At 38.5% G+C, this 21,869-nt stretch overlaps 1 protein-coding gene across 2 annotated transcripts in view; it reads left to right on the top strand.

Annotated features, from left to right (window-relative positions):
• Nucleotides 1–21,869, top strand: part of PRDM6 (PR/SET domain 6) — a 74,768-nt gene that overhangs the window by 6,733 nt on the left and 46,166 nt on the right. For both annotated transcript variants that reach the window (XM_072860495.1, XM_072860496.1), the window contains exon 3: nucleotides 4,148–4,455. In XM_072860495.1, coding sequence (XP_072716596.1) covers nucleotides 4,148–4,455 — 308 coding nt within the window. The remainder of the gene's footprint in view (nucleotides 1–4,147; nucleotides 4,456–21,869) is intronic.

Genomic DNA, 21,869 nt, shown 5'->3' with positions numbered 1-21,869 from the left:
GTGCTGGTATTACACTGTGTTCATTTTTATGGAGGCAAATAAACGATAACATATTGCACTCCTCCCAAAAGAGCCATACCGAACAGCTCCACTAGGAAATAATTTAATTTCTTTTCTTGCTTCTTCCTTGCCTTAATCCTCCCATCTATAGAGCATGAACGCATGAAGTGAAAAACTGATCTCCTTCCAAAGAGTCTGGCTGCATCTGGGCCAGCAATGGAGCATTCCCACTGACCTTACCTTCTAACGTCTCACGATTTTATCAGGAGACACTCTGCTCTGACTGCAGTCCTCCTTGGTTTTTCCATTTGCAGCAAATCCCTCAATTTTCTCACATTTCTTGCTTACTCTTGTCCTGATTTAGGGCTTGACTGATGCTATTACAGCCAGTGGAAATATTAATTTCAGCGGTCCTTGGAGGAGGCCTGCACTCACAGCTGCTCCCTGAGGCCAGGATAGGAGGAAGGGCGCAGTACGTCTCTGCGTGTTGCTCTGTGTGGCAGTCCTCTGGAAAGCTCGCACTTTTCCCACCATGTTCCTTTTACGTGAACTTCCCACACCCGTGTGAGTCTTAATGCTTGCCATCCAGTTTGGAGACACTTGTGATGTCAGTGAACCACAGCACTCTCCCTCTCAAAAAAACCCCTTCTTTTCCATGTACTATTAAGCAAGTTGGTGCACTGTATCACATCCTACTTTGCAGCATCCATGAAGATGATGCTGTTGATCCTTTCTGTGACGCAGGGTAGTGCGCAAGTCTTGAACTTCTCCCTTTTTTCCCCTGTCTGGTATTAAGGACTTCCTTCCCTTGTCCTCTGAGGCAGAGGAATCCACTACTTACTGTGACTGTCTTTAAATGGGTGATATAATGTTATTGAAAGTGTGCTTGGGTCAAAGCCTTCCATGTATCATTACACAAAAGTTAGTCACAGAAGAGGAAAAGATGCACAGTAACATTTTACTCAAGGCATGGTAAAATATGTCTAGTAGGGCTTCCACTCCTTCTAACATTTATGAGGAATTTTTAAAGTTTTACTTGTGCAATTGCATAAAAACTAGAGAGAGATGTATAAAGCATGCAACTAAGAAGAATTTCAGTACTGCTTAGTATTAAAGACAGGCTCCTTCCCTCTCATCAACAAGCCATAAGCCAAAACAGTTTCAGAAGATGTCCTATTTTCCAAATTTTCAGCTTTGCCCTGGCAAAGGAAAAGGAACACAGCAGGACATCAGATACTGCCACTGCCAAGCGTTAAGGCATTACCAGTGTTTTTGGATAGTGGAAAATAAATATCACTATGTGTAACTTTCTGTAAGGGTAAGTGACAGTAACACAGGGTTTGTTTATACTCCTTGTCAATTTCTTAATTTCTTTTCCTTGAAAAGGTAGAAATAAAATGTTTTATCCACACTCATGCACACATATTGTCAGGACAAATTGAAGAAATCCTTGTTCTAGGCAGGCACTAAAGGTTGTGTGCATGAAAAGTTATACCTATGTGGCAGCAGGATGCAGGAAATTGACACTGAAATTGCCTGAGTGGAGTCATGAAGATGGCTTAGTATGTTTAATGTAAGTTGCTACAGAGACACGGTGTCTCCAGGAAAGCCATTAATAATCAGGTAGTTGGGAGGAGAGTTACGCATCTAGAAGATTGTCAAACAGTGCAAACAGGTCGGATTCAAGGGCCAGCCCTGGGTGCTAATTGACATCATGGTTAGACATCCTCTCTTTAAGGCCTCAGTTTTCCTGTCAGATATTTTCTTTCTAACTTGCATGGTAAGATGCCGGATTTGTTTAAAGTGTACTCACATGCCAGCCTGTTTGGGGTTGATTGGTTGTTTTTTTTCCTATTTGAGATCCTTTCCTGAATGATCTCCAATGCCAAACTCCAGTGCAGCCCCTGAGATCTGTGGATATGCCAAAAACACAGGGTTTCTTGATGACTGGTTTTGAAGAGGAAAGAAAAAATGTTGTGGTGATACCTCACTTTCCAAACTAGCTGTGGAAACAACAACAGAAACTCCCCCGGCATGTACTTGCTGCCTTTTATTCATCATGCCTGGGAATGGCTGTAGGAATATCTGCTGCATAATAATCTTCTCTCAGGACTAGCCAGAAACCTTTCCCCTGGGGTCCTGCAAATCTCATCCTCCAGCCACCTCTAATTGACGTGCGAGCAAAAGCCCTCTGCAGTTGCGGCTTAACCCAACAAAAGAGTCGTTTTGCGACAGGGATTATATTGTCAAGGAAAGGCTTTCACCCTCCAGCCAAAAGGCATTTTTTCGCCAACATAAGCACGGGCCCACTAGAGCGCTTTTTGTCCTGTGGCTGCCCCGATGTGCTGCAGTGCCAGCAAGGGCTCTTCTTCCCTCCTGCCTCCCTGCCCTTACACTGCCTGACAGGTTAGGGATGGCGAGTTTCATATGCAAGCCTTCTTCTGCAGGGGCACCCATCAGAGTAATGCACAACTCAGGGCTTGCTTGCTTGCTTGCTTTCTGCCAAGATCTGTGATCGATGTTACCAGTAGAGAACTTGAACAGATGAGCACCAAGTAGAGACACATGCATTTCCTGCAAGACTCAAAGGTGTAACGATTTCAAGGGAATTTAGCTTCCATGTGTAACTTGGAAATATTTTCATATTGCTGAATACATAATTTTTGTATGGTACAATTTAAAAGAGGATGACAGGAAATAGTGCTTAGAAAGTGTGTCTAGAATTGGAGAATGCAAATAGAGGCCATATTTTGAAAATGCAGCTTTTATTTTCCTTTAGCAGCTTTTACTGAATAGAGAGAAAGGTTTTCCTCTGAAGGCTCTGTAGGGAAGAGGCCTACATAATACATAGTATATCCACCTCGGAAAGAAGAACAGCTGAGTCAGTCCCCCTGAGAATTGAAACGGTGGTTACAGGCAATCTAGCAAGTCTAAGTCTGTAGCTTTGACCAAGAAGCTCCAGCTTCTATAGTGAATACTGTCCTTTATTTTTATTAGAATGGGTGTAGGTTATATAAAATTATTAGGGGAAGGATCTAGGACTTGCTACATGAGTACTATGGCATAGTTATTGTTTTTCCTTTGTATTTCTGGAATAAGTTTATATGAAAACCTTTACTGTGCAACAAAAGTGAAATGTGCAGAAGACAGTAACCTATTTCAACTGATTTATTGTTGTTAACTCCGCATATCTCCAGAGAAATGGATTTCCTGAGCATGAAACATTTTCCTGGAAGTTGTACTTTCATGGCATGTGCAATGGTGTGCAGTGGAAACATTTAACCAAAATTTTCTTTGCTCCAAAAAGAAAAATCACAGTAGGATCTTCCCAAAATAGAGAAACACCATCCATTATTAAGAACAGTTGGGGAAATTAACATTTTTACAAACTGGTCTTTTTCATGGGAGCTGCTCACAAAACCAGACATGCTGTTTTTGTTCTTAGCCTCAGCTACGTGTAACAGGCAAAGAACATGCATTCCCATTCAATAAAATTTTTCAAAAATGTGCTAGGAATCAGTAATATTTGCTACATAAATCAAATTCAAAGATTAGATTCGGCTATAAGAGAGTAAATGTCCATGCGTGCTCCCATTTGTGATTCATGAAGTTCTGTTTTATTTATTTTATTTTCTAAACAGACAGGCATGCACACACATGTTAATGTAAAAAGTAGAATGAATGTTCATTTAAAATAAGGATGAAATTAAATCCTGTTCCAATTAAACCCTTGGGCTGAGCTGTGGTAAGGCAAATGAGGGGGACTTGTAAGGCATTATGACTGTGTTTTAAAATGTCTCATGGAAACACACTGGGATGGTTTAAATGTGCTATTTATATTAGTCAAAAAATGAACCTTAAAAAACTATGTTAAAATAAATGAGTCTTGGCAGGTCTGTGAACACACCAGGCTTGCAAAATGTCTGCAGGGTTTCTGCTCAGCCTTTGGGATTTCTTATTAAGGGCTTTGGTGAGATTAGAAAAACCATCCTAAGCAACATGCCAAAGGGCATGGTGTGTATGAGTGCCGAGCTGCCATGAAGTGATAGGAAAAGTAGAGGGATCTGCAGGATCTTACCTGTGGCAGTGGTCATGGTGGTGGCCAGCAGCACCATATTGATAGTGTTTTTCTCTCTTTCCCCCACAGGATGTGACATGTGTGCTGATAACCGCAACGGCGAGTGCCCCATGCACGGCCCCCTCCACTCCCTGCGGCGCCTGGTGGGCACCAGCAGTGCTGCCGCAGCAGCCCCGCCACCGGAGATCCCAGAGTGGCTCCGGGACCTGCCCCGGGAAGTGTGTCTGTGCACCAGCACAGTGCCTGGCCTGGCCTACGGCATTTGTGCGGCACAGCGGATCCAGCAGGGCACCTGGATTGGGCCCTTCCAGGGAGTCCTGCTCTTGCCAGAGAAGGTGCAAGCAGGAGCCATCAGGAACACTCAGCATCTCTGGGAAGTAAGTCATCATCTTTCCTTCCTTGTCAAATTTTGAAGTAGACATTGAATGTAATTGTATGTAGTACTAGCACTGTTCACTAGCTGTGAAAAAAAACCAACACAATTTAAGTAAGCCCACCCAGCAGATTTGAAAATGTAGCCAGTGCAAGCAAAAGCCTTGCTGCACTAGGGGCAGCCAGAAAACCAGTAGACACCTCAGAGCTCCAATTGGTTTGCACAGTCACAGCAGATTGTTGCAGGTGCTGTCACACAGAATAGAGAGACGTGACCAGAGAAGCCTGATGGTTACAACACACGGTGCTCTTTACATTTTGACCTGAGTAACAAGAGCTGATGGAGCTCTCAGGTCACAGTACCAGCTGTATCACCTTAGTCTGAGTAGCATATGTGGGTTGAGAAGGCGTATTGCAGCATTGCTGTGGCCTACAGACAGTCCAAGAAAGCTGCTGAAACAAGGGCAGGAACCTCTCACGAAGCAGCCCAGCTATTTGCACAGTGAAGGTAGTGGTGCTTGTTCACAATGTAGTCCAACTCTGGTCCTGCACCAACCATGCATTCCCCTAATGATACTCTCAGCGCTTTTGTGTGAAAGCCGCTTTCAGCTCTCTGAAGATGTTCTTTTTTTGTATTTGTCACCATCTTAGAGAGGGTAACAGTGATAATTGATATGAAAGCATTCCGACTGTGATAGTTCGGTTTATTTTGCTTTGAACACTGACTGTGGTTTAGCAGAACAGACTATAAACCTGCTATTGTATTCCTTTGGCCGTACAGGAACATCCATGGCTGTTACTGTTCATGACTGTGTACGTTTTCTCCAGTGAAGCACTGGAGTTTTGTGCTTAGGTATAGTGTACACAGATGCTAACAACAGGAGCTTGTGGTAAGTTAATTTAGAAAGAAACGACAGCATATGCTCATTTTACACACAGATCTAATAATTCATAGGGAACACGTATAATCCCTGTGTGTGTCAGTACTTCTTAGTTACAGGAACAGCCTACGGTCTGCCTAGTCTTTTGCCATTCATTTCTTCTTTGCTTTGTGCTGGAAGGTGTAATTTCTTAGTTCTGCTTAGTCCTCTGTAGCTGCAGCTTCTGCTCACCTCAAGACTAACTGCTACGGAGAGTCAGTAGAAACGTGCCCATAGATCTGCAGGTGATATTTACCCATCTAGACCAAATCCGACTCTTTAGAATATAAGGGGACGTGCTTGCTGGTTAGAAGCCCGACAGGGAGTCCATGAACATGCAAAGAGTGTTTTTGCTGTCTTCAGTGGGTATACAGTAAAAGTGAATGGATTTTTAAAAGATACTTGGTGTTGTGGAGCCAGCCATGTTGTGTATAGCACTTGTTCACAGAAAACCTGTGAATATTTAGGTTGTCAGGTCTTTGGGACTGCTGATTACTTCTTTTAATTATGTTTTATTTTTGCATACTATCTAATATGTGTGACTTCTTTCTATAAGTAGGAGCTCCTATGCATTTCCTATACACAAATAAATAGTAAATAACACATCAGGGTCTTTGTCTCAAAAGAGTCATTGTGGCAAGAGGGAGCTTTTCACATTAAAGAGTAAAAGATCAGTCTCAGAACACACCAAAACGTACTCAGTAAAACTGGATGACTTGCAATCATTGGGAGTTTTGTTACTGCCTTCAGTGGGGATGGAATTTCTCTTGTATAGCAGATATTAATAAATCGGACTTAAATCTGTTCCTACCAAAGCCCAGTGATTATAATGAGAGCATTTTGGGATATGTTATTAATCAAATTTTTTTAAATGGAACATTCTATAATGATGTTGGAGGCTTTATTTTCAATATTAAGAGGGGTTTTGTGGTTTAGACTACACTGATTAATAGAATATAAAATAATAAAATAACAAAATAAGCTTGCCAGATCATCAAGTTACATAAAACATTGAAATTTAGCTAAAATAAATGGAGTAGAGCATTTTACATTATCCTTAAATATTTACATTATCAATTATTTTTTTTTTTAATTATGAATCAGTTTTATGCAAGTTAAGTTGCAAATATTGATATCTTTTTTAAATAGGGAAGATTTTTTTAGTCTGATTTCAGATGAACTTAAAAATTGTTTTAAAGCAATGAAAGGAGGAGGTTGTTGGGGGGAAAGCCAAAAGCAAAGAAGAAAAAGATATTAAGTAAAAATAAGAAATAGTACTGATGTATGTGCCAGATTCCGGCCATCAATGGGTGTCAGCTGAGTTTTTGTGTGGGTTTGCTCTTCTGTTCTTAACACACAACACAGATTTCCTGTTGGCTAGCAAAATGAGTGTGTGTATTTTAAGTGAATTATCTTAAAAATAATAATTAGATTTAGTTTTTTTGGGGAGGTATTGTGGGCAGCTCACAGTCTCGGATTATTTCTGTTAATGGCAAAAATTGTTAGCAAAGAATCACATACTTTAAGCTCTAGCTAAAAGTTTTGGCCGTTTCTTATTTGTTTTGACTTTCAATTTGGTATGTTTTATCTATCAGAGAACTAATGTTTAATAAAGAAAAAGTATAGCAAAAGAAAGTAATCAGAAAGTGTGTGTGATTTTACAAAGCTGATCTATGAAAATAAATAAAAGCAATTGAAAGTATGTATCTGAATAGTCTGTATTCTTTTAGTCTATATGGTATAGGAGTGTGGATTAAATCACTGTAAATGTTAAAGGAATGTCTCGTCATTGTCCCTTCGTGAAGTTGTGGCTCTAGTCAGTTCTTTTCCACCGATCTTTTCAAGATAGCTCCAAATGCAAGTATGTCCACAGATCCATCATTCAGCATTAGGTGTTGATGGACCTTATAGAGAGAACTTCTCTTTCTTAGTACTGTAAATAGCGTTCTAATATTTTTTCTCTCAGCACTGCGAAGTAAAGTTGATAGATATTTGTTTTCGTTTACAGTTCTTTGTTTTCAGTATACACCAGAAAAATAGAAGGACTATTGCAAAGACTTTTAACCATAGTTACTGATGTGGCGGCTTTTTTAATTCTCTTTGTTGTGGGAAACATCAGAAGCACTGCATTTGATGTATAGTTCAACGCTATGGAAATATGCTTCAGTCTGTCTGCACAAGTGTTCCCACCATGCACTCAATGTTTGCTTTGTATGTAATCCATACAGCATAATATACAACGATTCAGAGCAAATTACATACCATTCCATTACCTCACAACAGGCCTTGACACCTATGGGTGTTCATGGGAAATTATAGAGTTCTCTCACAATCAGCCAAGATAATTTTTTATAACTTACAGAAGGATCAGCCCTTCAGAAAGCCAAAAATTTTAGTCATTTTTAGTTGTAGTTCTTTTTTTTCTCCTTTGGCCCACTCCTATCCAATCCAGAGTTTGCTTGTATTTTATAAAAATACAATAAACTCTGATTTGTTTAAAACAAAAACAGAACTGGGTGTATTAAGTCAACACTCTCTTTGGTAATACAGGCATTTATTCCAGCACTGCTTGATAATATTTCTGATCTTTTTTTTTCTTTTTTTTTTTCATTTTGAAGTAATGAGAACAATCCTTTTGTTATTGCAAAGAAAACAGAGACTTTCTCAGCAATTAGGTCGTACTGATGAGAATGAGATAATTTTCCCCTAATGTGTTTTCTAATAAAGAAGTGAAAAGGCACACACTTGATTCCAACATATATGAAAACATTATCTCAATTATTAATGTGTCCTTACTCCCTGGAGATAAATTAATCTAGTTGCACATGGTTTCCCCTTTCTGTTTAACATCAAAATTTAATAAGAGTAGACTTAGGGAATGTATACGATATACACTTAAATTCTATTAGACTAAAATACAGAAGTTTAAAACGGCTATACATTTTAGTAGTCAAAGTTTTTCAGGCTCCAAACTTTCAACTGTGAAATCTGGAAACAGCTAATTCGTGAATGGTCTTTTCCCCTGCAAATGCAGTTTAGATGAAAAAACTTCTACTGACAGACATATCAAAGGATAGAATCTTACAGTTTCCTTTTCTTCATTCGCCTGATAACGAGTTTGCTGTCTTTCTTGATTTTTTTTTTTGTCAGAGGTCAAATAGTTTTTTTTTCTTGGAATAGCCCAAGAATGTCGAATATATTATTTCACTTTATTTTAGCTTGACTTAATTTAAGTTTTGCTTTTCTGGAAGAAATGCTTTTTCATATGTTAGGTTTTTTACAGGGATGAGCAATATATACGTATAGCAGGGTGTTCATTAGTAATTACAAAATGCTAAGCCTGTGTTACTGATTTTCCCCTTAAATAGGCAGGATTAACTGGCACTCCTAGAAAGTGTGCATGTCATTTTAATAAAGTACCATTTGGGTACTTATTGGCCTTTTTGTCCCTCAACTGAAGTCAAAGAAAACATTGCCTTTGACTTCATCTGGACCAAGAACAGGCATTTTGCTGGGACGCATACTGGCCAGAGTCCATACAGCAGTACTGTGCATTTCTGTACAAATTAATATGCAGAGAGAATCCTTACCTTTCAAATGAAGCACTCATTCCAGTTATGGTGATAGATTTGTATTCAGATTCTCAAGGCTGTAGTTTTGGACTAAATTCTCTGTTACAGCAAAGCACTGGGGGATAGAATTATGTGCATGCCGTAGTTCTAGTAAAGTGAAAATTATGTTTCTCAGCAATCCATCATCTAGTATTCTAGAGTGCTTGTCAGCCCTGTTTCAAATATGTCATATTAATGAAATTCAAATAATTTTGTCTTGAAAAAAACCCTTAGTTATATTACTATTATATCTTAAATTATGCAGCATAAGAGCTGGTGCCATTCTGTTGTTTTGTTTTGCCTTTTCTGAGGATTTTGTGCGGTGCACCACCCTTGTGTTTATTTTCTATTAAAAAAGCACAGTAATTTTTACTTTTACATGGATATTAAGTTCACATACTGCCTACTGGAAATACCCCTAATGTTGTGTTCAGTAGCTTGCTAAGATGAAAGTTCAGTAAGAGCACATTCAGTGCCACAGCTTCTTTAATTTATGTACCTTAGAAGAAAATTGCGCTAAGCCGCTGTAAAGCAGCTTGCTAACATTAGTACTTCTGGGTCACTTAGTATCACATTTTTCCAGATAACTTTTGTAAGTTATAGATTCCTTACATAGTGTCAATATAAAGTTAGTTTGATCCCAAACATAAAAGCTACTTTGTGTTTGATTAATTCTTATTCTTAGGAAAGCTAAACTAAACCTTGATGTTTCTTTTAGAAACCCTGTGATTTTAATAAGACTTTTTCATGCCTTATCTTCATGTATCTCAGTGTCTTCAGTATGTTTATTCCATGTATGCAAGATATCTATTGTATGCCTGAGCCGATCAATAAGCCTAAGCACACATGCAACAAAATAAATCTTAATTTGGCACGGGGACAGATTCTCTTCCTATTTAACACAGTGAAATTTGGAATAAACTTTGGTGGGCAGTTGGATACAGCCCCAGAATCTCAACAGTGTTACTGAAAACAGTAATTCCGTGGACTGCACAGAATATGCACACGTCAGGACACACACTATTCCCAGGAAAAAAAATATTTTCTAAATTGTCAGATCATGCAGGGACTGTCTGTTTTTCCATGGTACATAATCTCACCTTGGAGATTTTATTATGTAATACGCAAAAATACTGAAATGGAACACAAATAAATATAAAAGCTCATTCCTGTCCTTATTTGACCACTACCTTTCTGTGTTGCTCGAAAGTGATCCAATCACCAATATTACAGAAACACTTGCCCTTTTTTTTTTATTAGTTAGTAAAAGCAATTTCCATTGTTGGATGAAATCTAGTTGGTAAAGGTTGAAATTACTCTTAATTTATGATACCATTAACAGTGAATTATTTCTATTGACTTTTGATTCAAAGTGGGTGAACAAAGGCAGTATTTTAATGCGATACGCGGCTATCCAAAATGTGTTGTGTACCTGATGCCAATAATATATTGGTTATAGATTTGATAAGCCGAAACTGCAGCATAGATTTTTCAGGGTGGCGGTGATGTTCAGTATTTCGCAGAACTGTCTCAGTCACTGCTTTATGTGTTTTCATCCCCCAGGTTTCACGGCATCAAACATGCATGGACTTTAAAATGCAGACTTTTAAGTAACCGCTTAACATAAAAGCTGGAAAATTCAGCCCAGGGTATACTTTCCTTACACACATATGGCACCTTTTTCAGATAAGTTACAGAATTCCATTATCCAAATTGTTACACATGTGTGACAGAGGTTGACCTTTAGTCATGTCAATCCTTTTTGTGTAGGCCTCGGGCTCCAGCCTAATGGCTCAAAGCCTGATTTACTCACTGTAATAAGGGCAGGAGGTCGAGCAATTGTCAGCTTGCCTGCTCGTACTCGTCTCAGAGCCTGGTTGAAGGCTGTTAACACAAAGCTTTTCAAAGTGAATTTACAACCACCACCACTGACAGAGGCCAATCAGTACACCATAAATGTCAGGTTAGTGAGATTGAGCAGTAAGTAAAGTACTGGCAGCCCACTATTGGCTGAAATCAATTGCCTAAGGTTTAACTGAGAATAGCAATCCATGTATAACTACGTCTGCGGAACCGGCTTAAGTGTGGAGAGCAAGTTGGAGAGTGGATTAAGTAGAATTACCCACCAGCAACAGCCATGGCACCAAGCCCTGCATACGAATGCAGGGCTTCCATACGAATGGTTCTCCTTCCATACGAATGGTGCCTGCACTGATGTGATTCATGGTCACAAAGTTGTTGGACCTGCCTCTTAGTTCTAGAAACAAGGTTATGCTTTTTTATGTACAGAAGAAAAAGAAGAAAGGTAAAACAGTGTGCTATCTTACCTGGATAAAGAAGGCTAGGAAAGTTTTTAATGTGTTGGTTCAGTAATACTTGACTATTCTTAGTCCTCGGTTCCAGAGAAGGCTTTTTCATAAGGAAACTGTGGCTTTTTGCTGTCGGCTTGTAACTGGAAACTATCACAGAATTCACTAATGAGTGATTATGTACCTGATGGTCTGAATATCCATGAGATGTAGTTACCCACAAGACTGAACGTTTTTATCATTTTGTGTAGTGACAGCTTGGACAACAATTCATTTGGCTTTGAAAGCATCAGCATTAAAATGTAGGAATCCATTAAAATGCTGTATGCCAGGATTTATAAATTAGGCAATTTCCTTGATTATTGCAATCATTTACAAAATTGATTGTACCAGTGTGGTATAAGCAGATTTCAGCAATGATCATTGACAACAGGCACATCCTCTAATATCTATACTCTTTGTTCCCTAAAAGAAAAGCCACTCTACTACGAGGTTATTCTCCATCTCAAGGTCAATTATGCATTGAAAAAGTCTGCTAATGTAGAAGATCACACATCTTTAAAGGAGAACCACATCAGCTATTTATAGACTGTAATGATAGCCACAACGCTTATTTTTTCTTCTGTTTGTAATTTGTTTGCTGACGGCCAAGACATTCACTTGAGTTTGTGGTGCATATTCTCTTTGTGATCCGCTATTGAAAGGTAAATAATTTTGGCAAATTGCAGCTGTAAATATTTATTTGATTGAAGATTTAAAAGTCAATAATGTGTTTTATTTGTTGCATCTTAAAGTTCTAATTAACCTATAGATATAGTGTATAGTAACTTGATTTGGGTCAATTATTTCTGCAAGACATAATAAAGACATTATGTCACAAAGCAAATACACTCTAGAAGTTTTCCTATATTAAAACAAATACAATAAAGCCGAAAATGATAGCCACCAACCACAAAACCACAGTGCTTTCTACTTGCGTGAAAATAAGCAATATGCATGGTAAAAAGCTATAAATACTAAACCCTAAAATGCAGGTGATTACAGGAGATTCTTTTTGCAAACTGTAGATGAGGTCCAGTCATAGCTGGCAACAAGCTAATTTGTGTCAGGCCTCATGCAGATCATGAGCTTCCAGGACTAATATCCTGCAGTTGTTAATCAGTCCTTGCTCAGACAAGATAGCCATTGATGTCACTAGAAACTTGGATTTAATGAGGTCTTCAGGCATGACTGAATAACACAGTATCACTTTAATCACAATTCTTAAATCATTTTTTTCCAAGATAGGCCAACCGTTCTTTCAGAACCACAGAGCCACCTGTATATAGTCTGCCACTGTCTATACAACAACAGTAACACGCAGTTACATAAAGGTACTCTTGTAAAAATGCATTCATTTGACCTAAGGATAATATTTTACTGTGAAGAAAGGGAGGATTGCATTGCCAGTGACTGTGTAGTAGTGCATTGCATTTAGTTAGATAAATATTAACATCAAAGAAAAACTTTTTTTTTTGTATCTGTAACTCATAAATTTATTGTTTGTACTACGTTGCATATTTGTTGCATGGATGTAGCAAGATGTACATAAATAATTCCATATTTTAACAGTAATTCAACCTGGTACTTTCTGTGTAGAGACCTACTGGTGTATAAGCAAGCAAATTTAGTGACCCCAGGGCATTTCTAAAGATGTTTTGATTTCATTTGTGGAACTACAAAGTAGAGAAAAGTGGTTTTATCATGAGTATGAGAACCTCCTACTGAAATAGAGGCCATATGAAGACTCTGTTCTTCATGTTGTTTACCTGTAACAGAGCAGAGAATTTGGAAATAGAGTAATGGTCAGCATTTGTTACAGTCCTAAACTGGAAAAAAAAAACCCAACCACATTAAGTGAAGTGTCATGTATAAACCAAATAAAGTAAGCAAATCTAGGGTTCACGATTTTTACCTAGGCTAATCTTCCAGTTGTGTAAAGGTCAGTATTTTTTTTAAAATGGTTTATATGTACTTTTTGCCTGATGCCACATCAGCATTCACTGTGGAAAGCGGGGTATTAGTTTTTATCAATGTGTCAAAAGAACTTTTATAACAGTACAGATTGGTAACTGATACTATATTTAGACCACCTTTTTACAAAAAGAGCTTACCATTGAAGTAAAAATAATTTTTAAAAAGCGTTCAATTTTCTATATTCTTTTCTATTTCTATTTCTATTTCTATTTTTATTTAAGTTGGCTTGAATTCTGTCCCCATTTCCACTGCTCCAGTAAAAGAAGGAGATGAAAGAGATGCACAATTACTTAGAGAAAAATGAGAAGGACTTGGGTATATTTTTTTTATTTGTAAGATCAGTTGCTAATAAAGCACATCTTCATTTCCAATTGGAGATGTGAAGTTTTGCTGAGCTATAGGTATTTCCTTGGGTTTGTGTTAATTAATTTTATTGTGACCAGTAAGATTTCAGTGACCGCTGCGGTAGCAAAGTGACATTTGTTCACGTCTAAAAAAATGAGTTGTCTTTCAGAGCAAACATTCTGAGAAGTATTTGATATTTGATGGAAAAAAACCCCAATTTAAAAAAAAAAAATTTGATTCTCATCCATGACGTAGGGCCATTCTCCGTTTCAGAGCAGGAAAATTGGTGTACAGGTTGGTTAGGTGCCTCTAGATGGCATGCATTTAGAAAGTTCAGGAAGAAACACTAACATTGCATCAAAATAAATATGTTTCTTTTTAACTAATGCAAAAATATCATCAGAATACTTATGCAAAATGATAGGTTCCTGAAAAAAAGTTTGATTTTTAACAAAATGGTTTTTTCATGCAGAAAAGTGGAGGTTGCAGATTAGTTTTTGACCAGATCTAACATAAATGCACAAAAAGTTATACAGACTCACAAATTTCACTTGAAGCTGCTGTAACCCTTTGAGACAGTTGGCAAAGTGTACCAAGCTAAGACCTCAGCTGTGTTTTCAACAGTGTTCTCTTTTCCATGATCCCAAACCTGCAAATTGCTAAGTACCATACTCTGGCTCTGGCATTTTGCTGCTGAGAGGCACTTCCTGAGAAATCTGAGATCTTGTTTCTGTGTTGGGACCAAAACTTTTCACCCAGCTGAACCTCTTCTGTTGTTCATGGACCAACATAGGAGAGTTTAATTTGTTGTAAATCTTTCAGCACATTTAAAAATCAGGTAAGTAGTTTAGGAAGCTCAATTTCTGATGCAATTTTATCACAAAGATAACCAAAGTGAAGACAAACATTGGCATTTCCTTAGACTACACACTAATCATGAAGATGTTTAGGAAAAAAAATGGGTGCCATATTGATGTTCAAATCTTTGCATCAGTGTTGTCTCATCTGAATTTAATTATCTTTTCTTTTCTGATCAAACCAGGATCATGTTCAAGTTACTTGGAATAAGAAGTAGTTTTTTAGAAATATTAACTTGCTTGCTTGTTTGTCCAGAATGGTACCTATTGAGTCCCCAGTCTAGGGATTTGGTGAATTTCCAACAGTGAGAGCTCTCCAGCAGAAACCACGTGGCCTGGACTCAGGGGTGTCTCTAGCCGACCATATGGTGGAACATACATTAGAGTAGGCTATATATCTGAGCCTGGGTGGGCTCAGACAGTAACTCTGGCTGAGTAGCTATTTGACCTTGGAGTCTGCCATTCCCAACAAAAGATGGCTGAGGGTCAGGCTGAGGTCTGCAGCCTCCCTTTCCTCCAAAGACTACATTCGTCTGTCACTTTTCTTAACCTTTGTGGGTTTTTGTTTATTTAATAAAATGTTAATTTTTATACCCTAATTACCCAGAAGTGACATGTCCCAGAGGCAACAGTGTTGCAGAAGTTTTACTTCATTCTTTGAAATAGATTTTTCCTTTACTTTTGAAAGGCTAATTTGTGTACAATTTCATTGTTTGCTGCCAAGCCAAATCAGATGGCTTCTTTTTTAAAGATATAGCAACTGTCATGTTGGATCACTTTAAGGACTTTGTAGGGTCTTAAGGTGCTTAATCCTTCATTATGAGTTTATATTTCTTCCACATCGTTACTTATCTCTTCTGAAATCTCACAAGTCCATGTACTATACTTTACGCTATTCATTCCCACTCTATGGCGTGCATGTCACAGTGGCTGTATTTATGATCAGAAATAGCTAGCAATGCCTCTCAGGATGCTATCAATCACAATTTGAAATAACAATGATAGCCACTGAAGAAGTTTGCACAAGGTCTTCTCCCCTCTCTGAGGCTGAGCAGCACACTGCTCCCATACCTCACCCAGCCACTGGTTGGAGGGTAGTTCAGGAAAAACACTCCTTTCTCTGTCACATTTGACTTTGAGATCATCTGTTTTAAGGGATGAAATATATCAAGAATTTAAACTTGCTGCTGCATCCACGGAGAAAACAGCCAGCTACAGTGATAGTTAAGGCAAGACAATTCCATGTCTTGGCAATAATTTATGATTAGAGCCAACCTAGTGAAGGTATGAACCACCATGGTGTTTGTTTTACTATTTTTTACCTTTTCTTACTTTTGTTTTATTATTCTTTACTTTTTTGTTATTTTTACTTTTTTATTAAATTATTATTTATTTTATTATTTATTACTGTAAAAGTCTTACATCAAAAATGCTTTTTGTGATTTCTGAAAAGATGTGCATTTGCCTCAGTGCTATCTACAAAGAGGGCAAATGTCCTGGCATTTCCTTTTTGAGTGGAAGATGGTATAACTTATTTGGAGAATTACCAGTAAGTTTGCTGTTGAGAGCATCCGTTTCTAGTTCTAGCTGTAATCCCACATTAACTGTGGGAAAAAGGTTTTCTCTTTCACAGGCAAAGCTGGACTGGATGTACATTAATATTTTGATAGTTAATTCCATTGCTTTATTTAAATAATGCCACAGTCAGTCATTGCAACTTGATATTAACTTATCTGGTAAATCTCTAAAAGAAGTAATAATGAGAAATTCGTATGTAAGAAAGACTTTGTAGAGCAGCATACAAGGATCAGATTGCCACAGACTGAAAGTCTGACTGAATTTCTCCCTCCTTCATACTCTTCGAAGGTCTCAGCATAAAAATCAGAGGACTAGGTATCTTCCACTTTTCCTCAGCAAATTCATGTATATATAGGGGCTGAAAAAGTGGACCTTCAGATCATAGGGTAAATTGGGGTAACAGACAGAGGCAGGCTGCTAAAACAATGTTTTTGAAGAAGACGGAGAAGAGGACAGCAAGGCAATCTAGTGCCAGTGAGTTTGGAGAAAGAGCCAGGGCTCTCTCAGAGTATGACTCTTGTAGGAGATTACTGCCATTCTTTCTGTTTGTTCTCAAAGATTACAGGTAATTTTACCACTGTCTCACAAACAAGGCTAGACTTGTCTCATGAGCATTGCAGTGCTGATCTATCTATTATTCAGTTTTTGAGCTGGTGGTGTCTGATGATGCATTGTGGATATCCCACAGAAAGTCACAGGCAAAACATTAAGCAATGACAGCATTCAGAATTAATCATTTTCTCCCTCATGTTCATGTGGTTTTCTGTTCTGGATTTTTCCCACTTTTTTGTTGATTAATTTAAATATTTTATCTAGTTTAAGGCTTCAAAAACTGGCAAGTACTACAAAAGGTCGCTTTGTGAATATTCTTGAGCATGCAAAGCTTTTCTTAGAGATCTTCTAGTGTGTCCTTAGCATTGTGCTAGGAAATATGGTATCACACCAAGGGTGGACCATAGGCAGGCACAACTGGGCACAAGCTTGCTATGTCTGTGGTCTCAGCTGACCATACAGAAGCCTGCTGTGGACTGGAAGCCATGTGAGAGTGTGTCTGCTAGCACAGTGCCATGCCCAGGGGCCCAGCAAGGTTAATTGTCTCATGGGCTGAAACCGGATTGTGCCCAGGCAGTGTTTTTTATGATTAGAGTGAGCTGGATCTCTGTGCCTTCTGACACAGCTTTGTCCTGTGCCTGCTGGGGAAAATTTTTATGACTATTTGACCAACACCTTACTAGATTTTCTGAAAACTTAAAGATAAGATAGGCTTCCACTTTAGCTGCAGGTGATTTATTCTAGCAGTAACACTGACAGGACTTCTTAGTGGCCGCAAGTCAATCATGAGCAAATGGTGCAATTGCAAATACCAGAGAAGGTCTTATATTGTGTGCTTTATAATAGGACAGTTTTGCACATACACACAAGCCAAGTCAGTACTAACAATTGCTAAAACTTCTCACAAATCATATGGTTGAAAGTTGAATAGTTTCATATCAACGACTTGAAAACTCCTAGTAAGCTTCACTATTTAAACAAACAAACAAAAAATCAATTGCTGTGCCTAACTATGATCAATTGGGTAAGAATATTCTTTTCTTGTGTGCATGACAGCTATAAATGGTACAAATGGAGGCCTGGGTGCTGTAAGCTTATACCACAATGTCACTGCATGATTCTGAGCTTTCATTTACTCCCTTCAACTTTGTTGGGAGCTGATAGTGTTGAGGAGCTTACAGAAACCATGGAGTGGCTTCCAAGATCAGGACTTATGAGCTTTGTCCCAGTGTCAGACTGCAGGATTTTTTAGGTCTTTTCATTCTGTGTTTCATGGTGGTTGTACTTGCCAGTGAATAAAAAGACTCCAACATTACTCCCCATTCCAGCAAAACAAAAATGGTAGGAGTTTCAAAGAAGACAAATATTTTAAATTCATACATCAGTCTCTTAAACTTTCCATCCTGGAGGATTCTGTTGGAAAGGCACCAGGGGATGAGGAGAGAGGCTTTGGCTTTGTGCATGAGTATAAGAATTTGTGTTTGAGTTGCCCATAAGCATTACAGTATTTAAGTCTTCAGCAGAAGATAGCTATAAATTGTATAAAATGAATAGTATCATGTGACTGAAGTATCTTTAAAGAGTTACCTTGTGTCTAGAGACCACAACCAGAGAACAGTGGGAAAAGAGAAGAGAGTACAAGGTGGCTCTGGAGGTGATCAGCTTCTGGAAAATAAGCCTTTGAATGGAGTTCTTAATGGGGCTTAATATATTGTCTTCATTATAGAAGAGCTTAGAGTTGATTTGACTTCTTTGTATGGACACTTACATATGGAAAAAAATAAGGTGGCAGATGGGCTTTTCTATTCAATGGATCAGACGGGATGGACAAAATACCACGGCTAGAAGCTGGAGTTCAACAAAATGCATCTGAAAATAAGGTAATTATGTTTTACAGTAGTTAAACATAAGAATATCTTACTAAAAGGGGAAGGTACCTTACTTTGACTCTTCAAAGGGTCATTAGATGTGTCGAGTTCTGCATCTTTGGGTTGGATGATCTGAGCCTTTGCCTTCACAGTCTGTGAACCTCCAAACTCTTTGCTTTACCTCCTAGGCCATACAGGAGGAGAGCAAGACTGCCTGCATCTTCCTTGTAGCACTTTGCATAAGGGTCTCATCTTCAGTGGGGCACTTACTGGGAATTTCTTCCCTCAGCTGTCCAGGTAGATTCTGCTTTCTCTTTGCTTTTTTGTTGGGCCAGAGAATTGCCACAGGGATTGGGCCAGGGACAGTGGTTTGAGGTCTTAGTCTTTAATTTCACAACTAGCATATTTGTGCCCTGGGCTGACTGCCACTGACCTTGCAGGTTTGTTATGATCTCTGCAGCTTCAGATGTGGCCATCCTGGCTTGCTCGTTCATCTGGGCATTTCTTGCCTTAGCAATTCCCTGCCATTATGGGGGCATCAGGTACTTGTGGCACACTGGTCCTCTCCTTTTTTTCTATGCCTTTTCCTGGATGGAAGCTAATAGCCTATGAAGTATATTCTGGAGCAGATGATTGAACAGTCCCTTCTGGCTTTAAAATCCATGAAGCTATGAAGCCAACCAAGAAAAGTTACTGTGTCTGTGTGAACCTTATCGAAACTGAGCTCTGCTCATTCTCCCAAGTAAGAGTTTCTGTGCTTATAAATTCCTCTCAGCCTCCTTTTCTGACAGAGTGCAGCACATCAGAGGAATTGTCTGATAAAGATGGGGAGAGAGGAGAGGGATTATTATAAAAGCCAGCCATGTGGCTTCTGCCCGGAAGTCTGCATATTTCCCTTATACATGAAGTGGCATATACAGACTGCAGCTTAACCCAGAGCTCCAGAGAAATAATAATACAGAAGAAAGAGCAACAGTAGCTCTGAATTTTCTTACAATGATCCTATTGCAACAACACTGAATGAACATGCAACCATACACCACAACCCCCACAGCTGTCACTTTGGCAAACCTTTTGATGAATTGGATCTTGATATTTACAGAATCTATTAAAATACAGCCCATCATGTGTTTGTTTATATGTTGACAAGATGATGTACACCCTGTGGGTCAAGGGTGATGTGAACTGTTTTGGTGTTCTTGTCAAAGCAGCTAAAAAAAGAGCATTTAAATAATTTTTGTAGAATAATTGTCTAAGAATGTAAGAGCAACATACAGAATTCTTACTTTGAAAAAAAATCTCTACTGATCTGACACAAAAATCTGAGCTTGTTATCAATCAAAAAGACTTTCCTACTTCTTCTCTAATATGTTAGAAAATTGGCAGCTGAGATAGAAAAACAAATGGCAAAATTAAACAGAAAGGAATTGATTTAACTACTTGGGTGGTTTATCCAGTACCATATAAAATTTTTCACTTGGGCTTGTCACTTATTTAATATATTTTTTAACAAATGAGGCTATACAGCATATACAAAATCTTGCACTATTTTGCTATAAATATTCTAAGTCAGAATTAGCTTTATGAGGGTATCAGATGTATTTCTTTGAACATCATTCACATGTGTTTGATTTTTCTTTGCAGTTATGAAGAAAAAATAGTGTCTGAAATTAAATCATGTCAATCTAGTTGTCCTCACAGATATGGCTTGTAAATCCAAATGTGGCTGTATCAAGGGTGTTACCAGTGTAAAATTGGACCCCGAACTCATACGCTGAAGGATTCCAGACCATTCTTCCAACTTCATTGTATTGTTATTATATTATAGTCTCATGAAGTGGACTAAGAGCTAAGACAACTTATTGTAGAAGAATCTCTTTCCATCTCACATTTTTATTACTTGTTTTTTTCAGCACGTTGCAGTCATGTGCCTCAGAAATAAATAATTCCTGTCCCAACATAAAGCTAGCACATGGTCATTTTGGTGCCATAAAAGAAATGACAGAAGAGAGCAGATAAAGAAGATGAGTTTCAAGGGAAGAAAAAATGTATTGTTTTCTTGGATTTGTTATGTGCATGTTGTCAAATTGTTGAGGTATCCAAATGCTTCGCTGTTTTAGAAAGGAATGTGTGCATTTGGAATGCAGAGTGGAGCTGGGATGAAAAGCTTGAGAGAGAAGAAGGGTGTGTAATGGTGAAAAGAAAGAATGGGTGGATAAAGAGGAGAAAAGGAAGAACTGGAGCTAGGCAGTGTGAGAAAGGAGAGATCAGGAGTGTTGCAGATGAGGAACACAAGGTGACTGCTGGACATGAGCTGTCCTGAGATGTTGTGCTGAAGAAGTGGTAGTGTTGGCCCTCATGTCCCCCTTGAGAAGAGGGACCTAAGAACAGCTCGTGTTACCTTGAGATTTCCTCTTCCTAAAGGGAACAGGCTGTGCTGGTTCATCTCTGGTGGAAGCTTATTCCTTGGCCCTGGGGTCCCTCAGAAAGTTGCCCCTTGGATTAGGTCTGGAAAAGGAAGCAGAGCAGCCTGCTCTTTTATTCATACTACAGAAAGGAGGTTCAGGGCTTTTCTGAGCTGAAATACTGCTACCTTTTTTTTTAGCTCTTCTTTTGTTATATATTTCTAAGATTGTTCTGGCAAAGAAAAGTGCTTATAACTTTGTTTCAAAATGGAACCCAAGAGCCTTCTTCACATAGCTGGGAACTTCTCTCTTCCTCTTGATTCCTTCAACTTGCCTTAACCTCCTCCAAAAGCATTACTTTAAATATTTTTCTCCTTTTTTTTTTTTTTTTTTTTTAAACTTTTCTGTTGGGACTGCCAACAATCAACCAGTTAGAACTAGTTGTGAGATTGCAGTCTACAGACACTTGCCCAGATGGGGCTGAGCTGATACCACCAAAAGCAAAGGCATGGTCATCAGATAGTAGTGCCCTTTGGTCACAAAGGGTGTATCTACCCTACACAATGAGATGTTGGGCTGAGCTGTTTCTGAATGACCTATTGCACCTGCATGGCACAATATAGCTGAGTTTTCAATATTGTTAGCCTGGATGCATCATTGCAGTGTGCCCAGGTGTGATGGGTTAGGCAAGATGTTAGCAGGGTTTGAGATTCTGCTCCTGAAGCCACCTAAATTAGTGATCAAGGCTCTGAGCAGAGCTCAGTGATTAGACTGAATACAAGGTGTTAGTGTCCTAGGAAGAAAAAAAAAGTGTTCCAATTTGCCTGTTGTGCTGAGCTGTTTATTATGATGGTCTTTAATTAGATGCCACAGATCTTTCAGGCGCATGGTACGTGCAAACCTCAAATAAGAAAATCTGAAACTGGATTACTTTTTTTTTTTTTTAACTTAATTTCGG

The sequence above is a fragment of the Ciconia boyciana genome, chromosome 4 (genome assembly GCF_034638445.1).
Source record: "Ciconia boyciana chromosome 4, ASM3463844v1, whole genome shotgun sequence".
NCBI lineage: Eukaryota > Metazoa > Chordata > Aves > Ciconiiformes > Ciconiidae > Ciconia > Ciconia boyciana.
The sequence above is the reverse complement of the archived record's forward strand: the minus strand, read 5'-3'. Positions and strand labels throughout refer to the sequence as shown.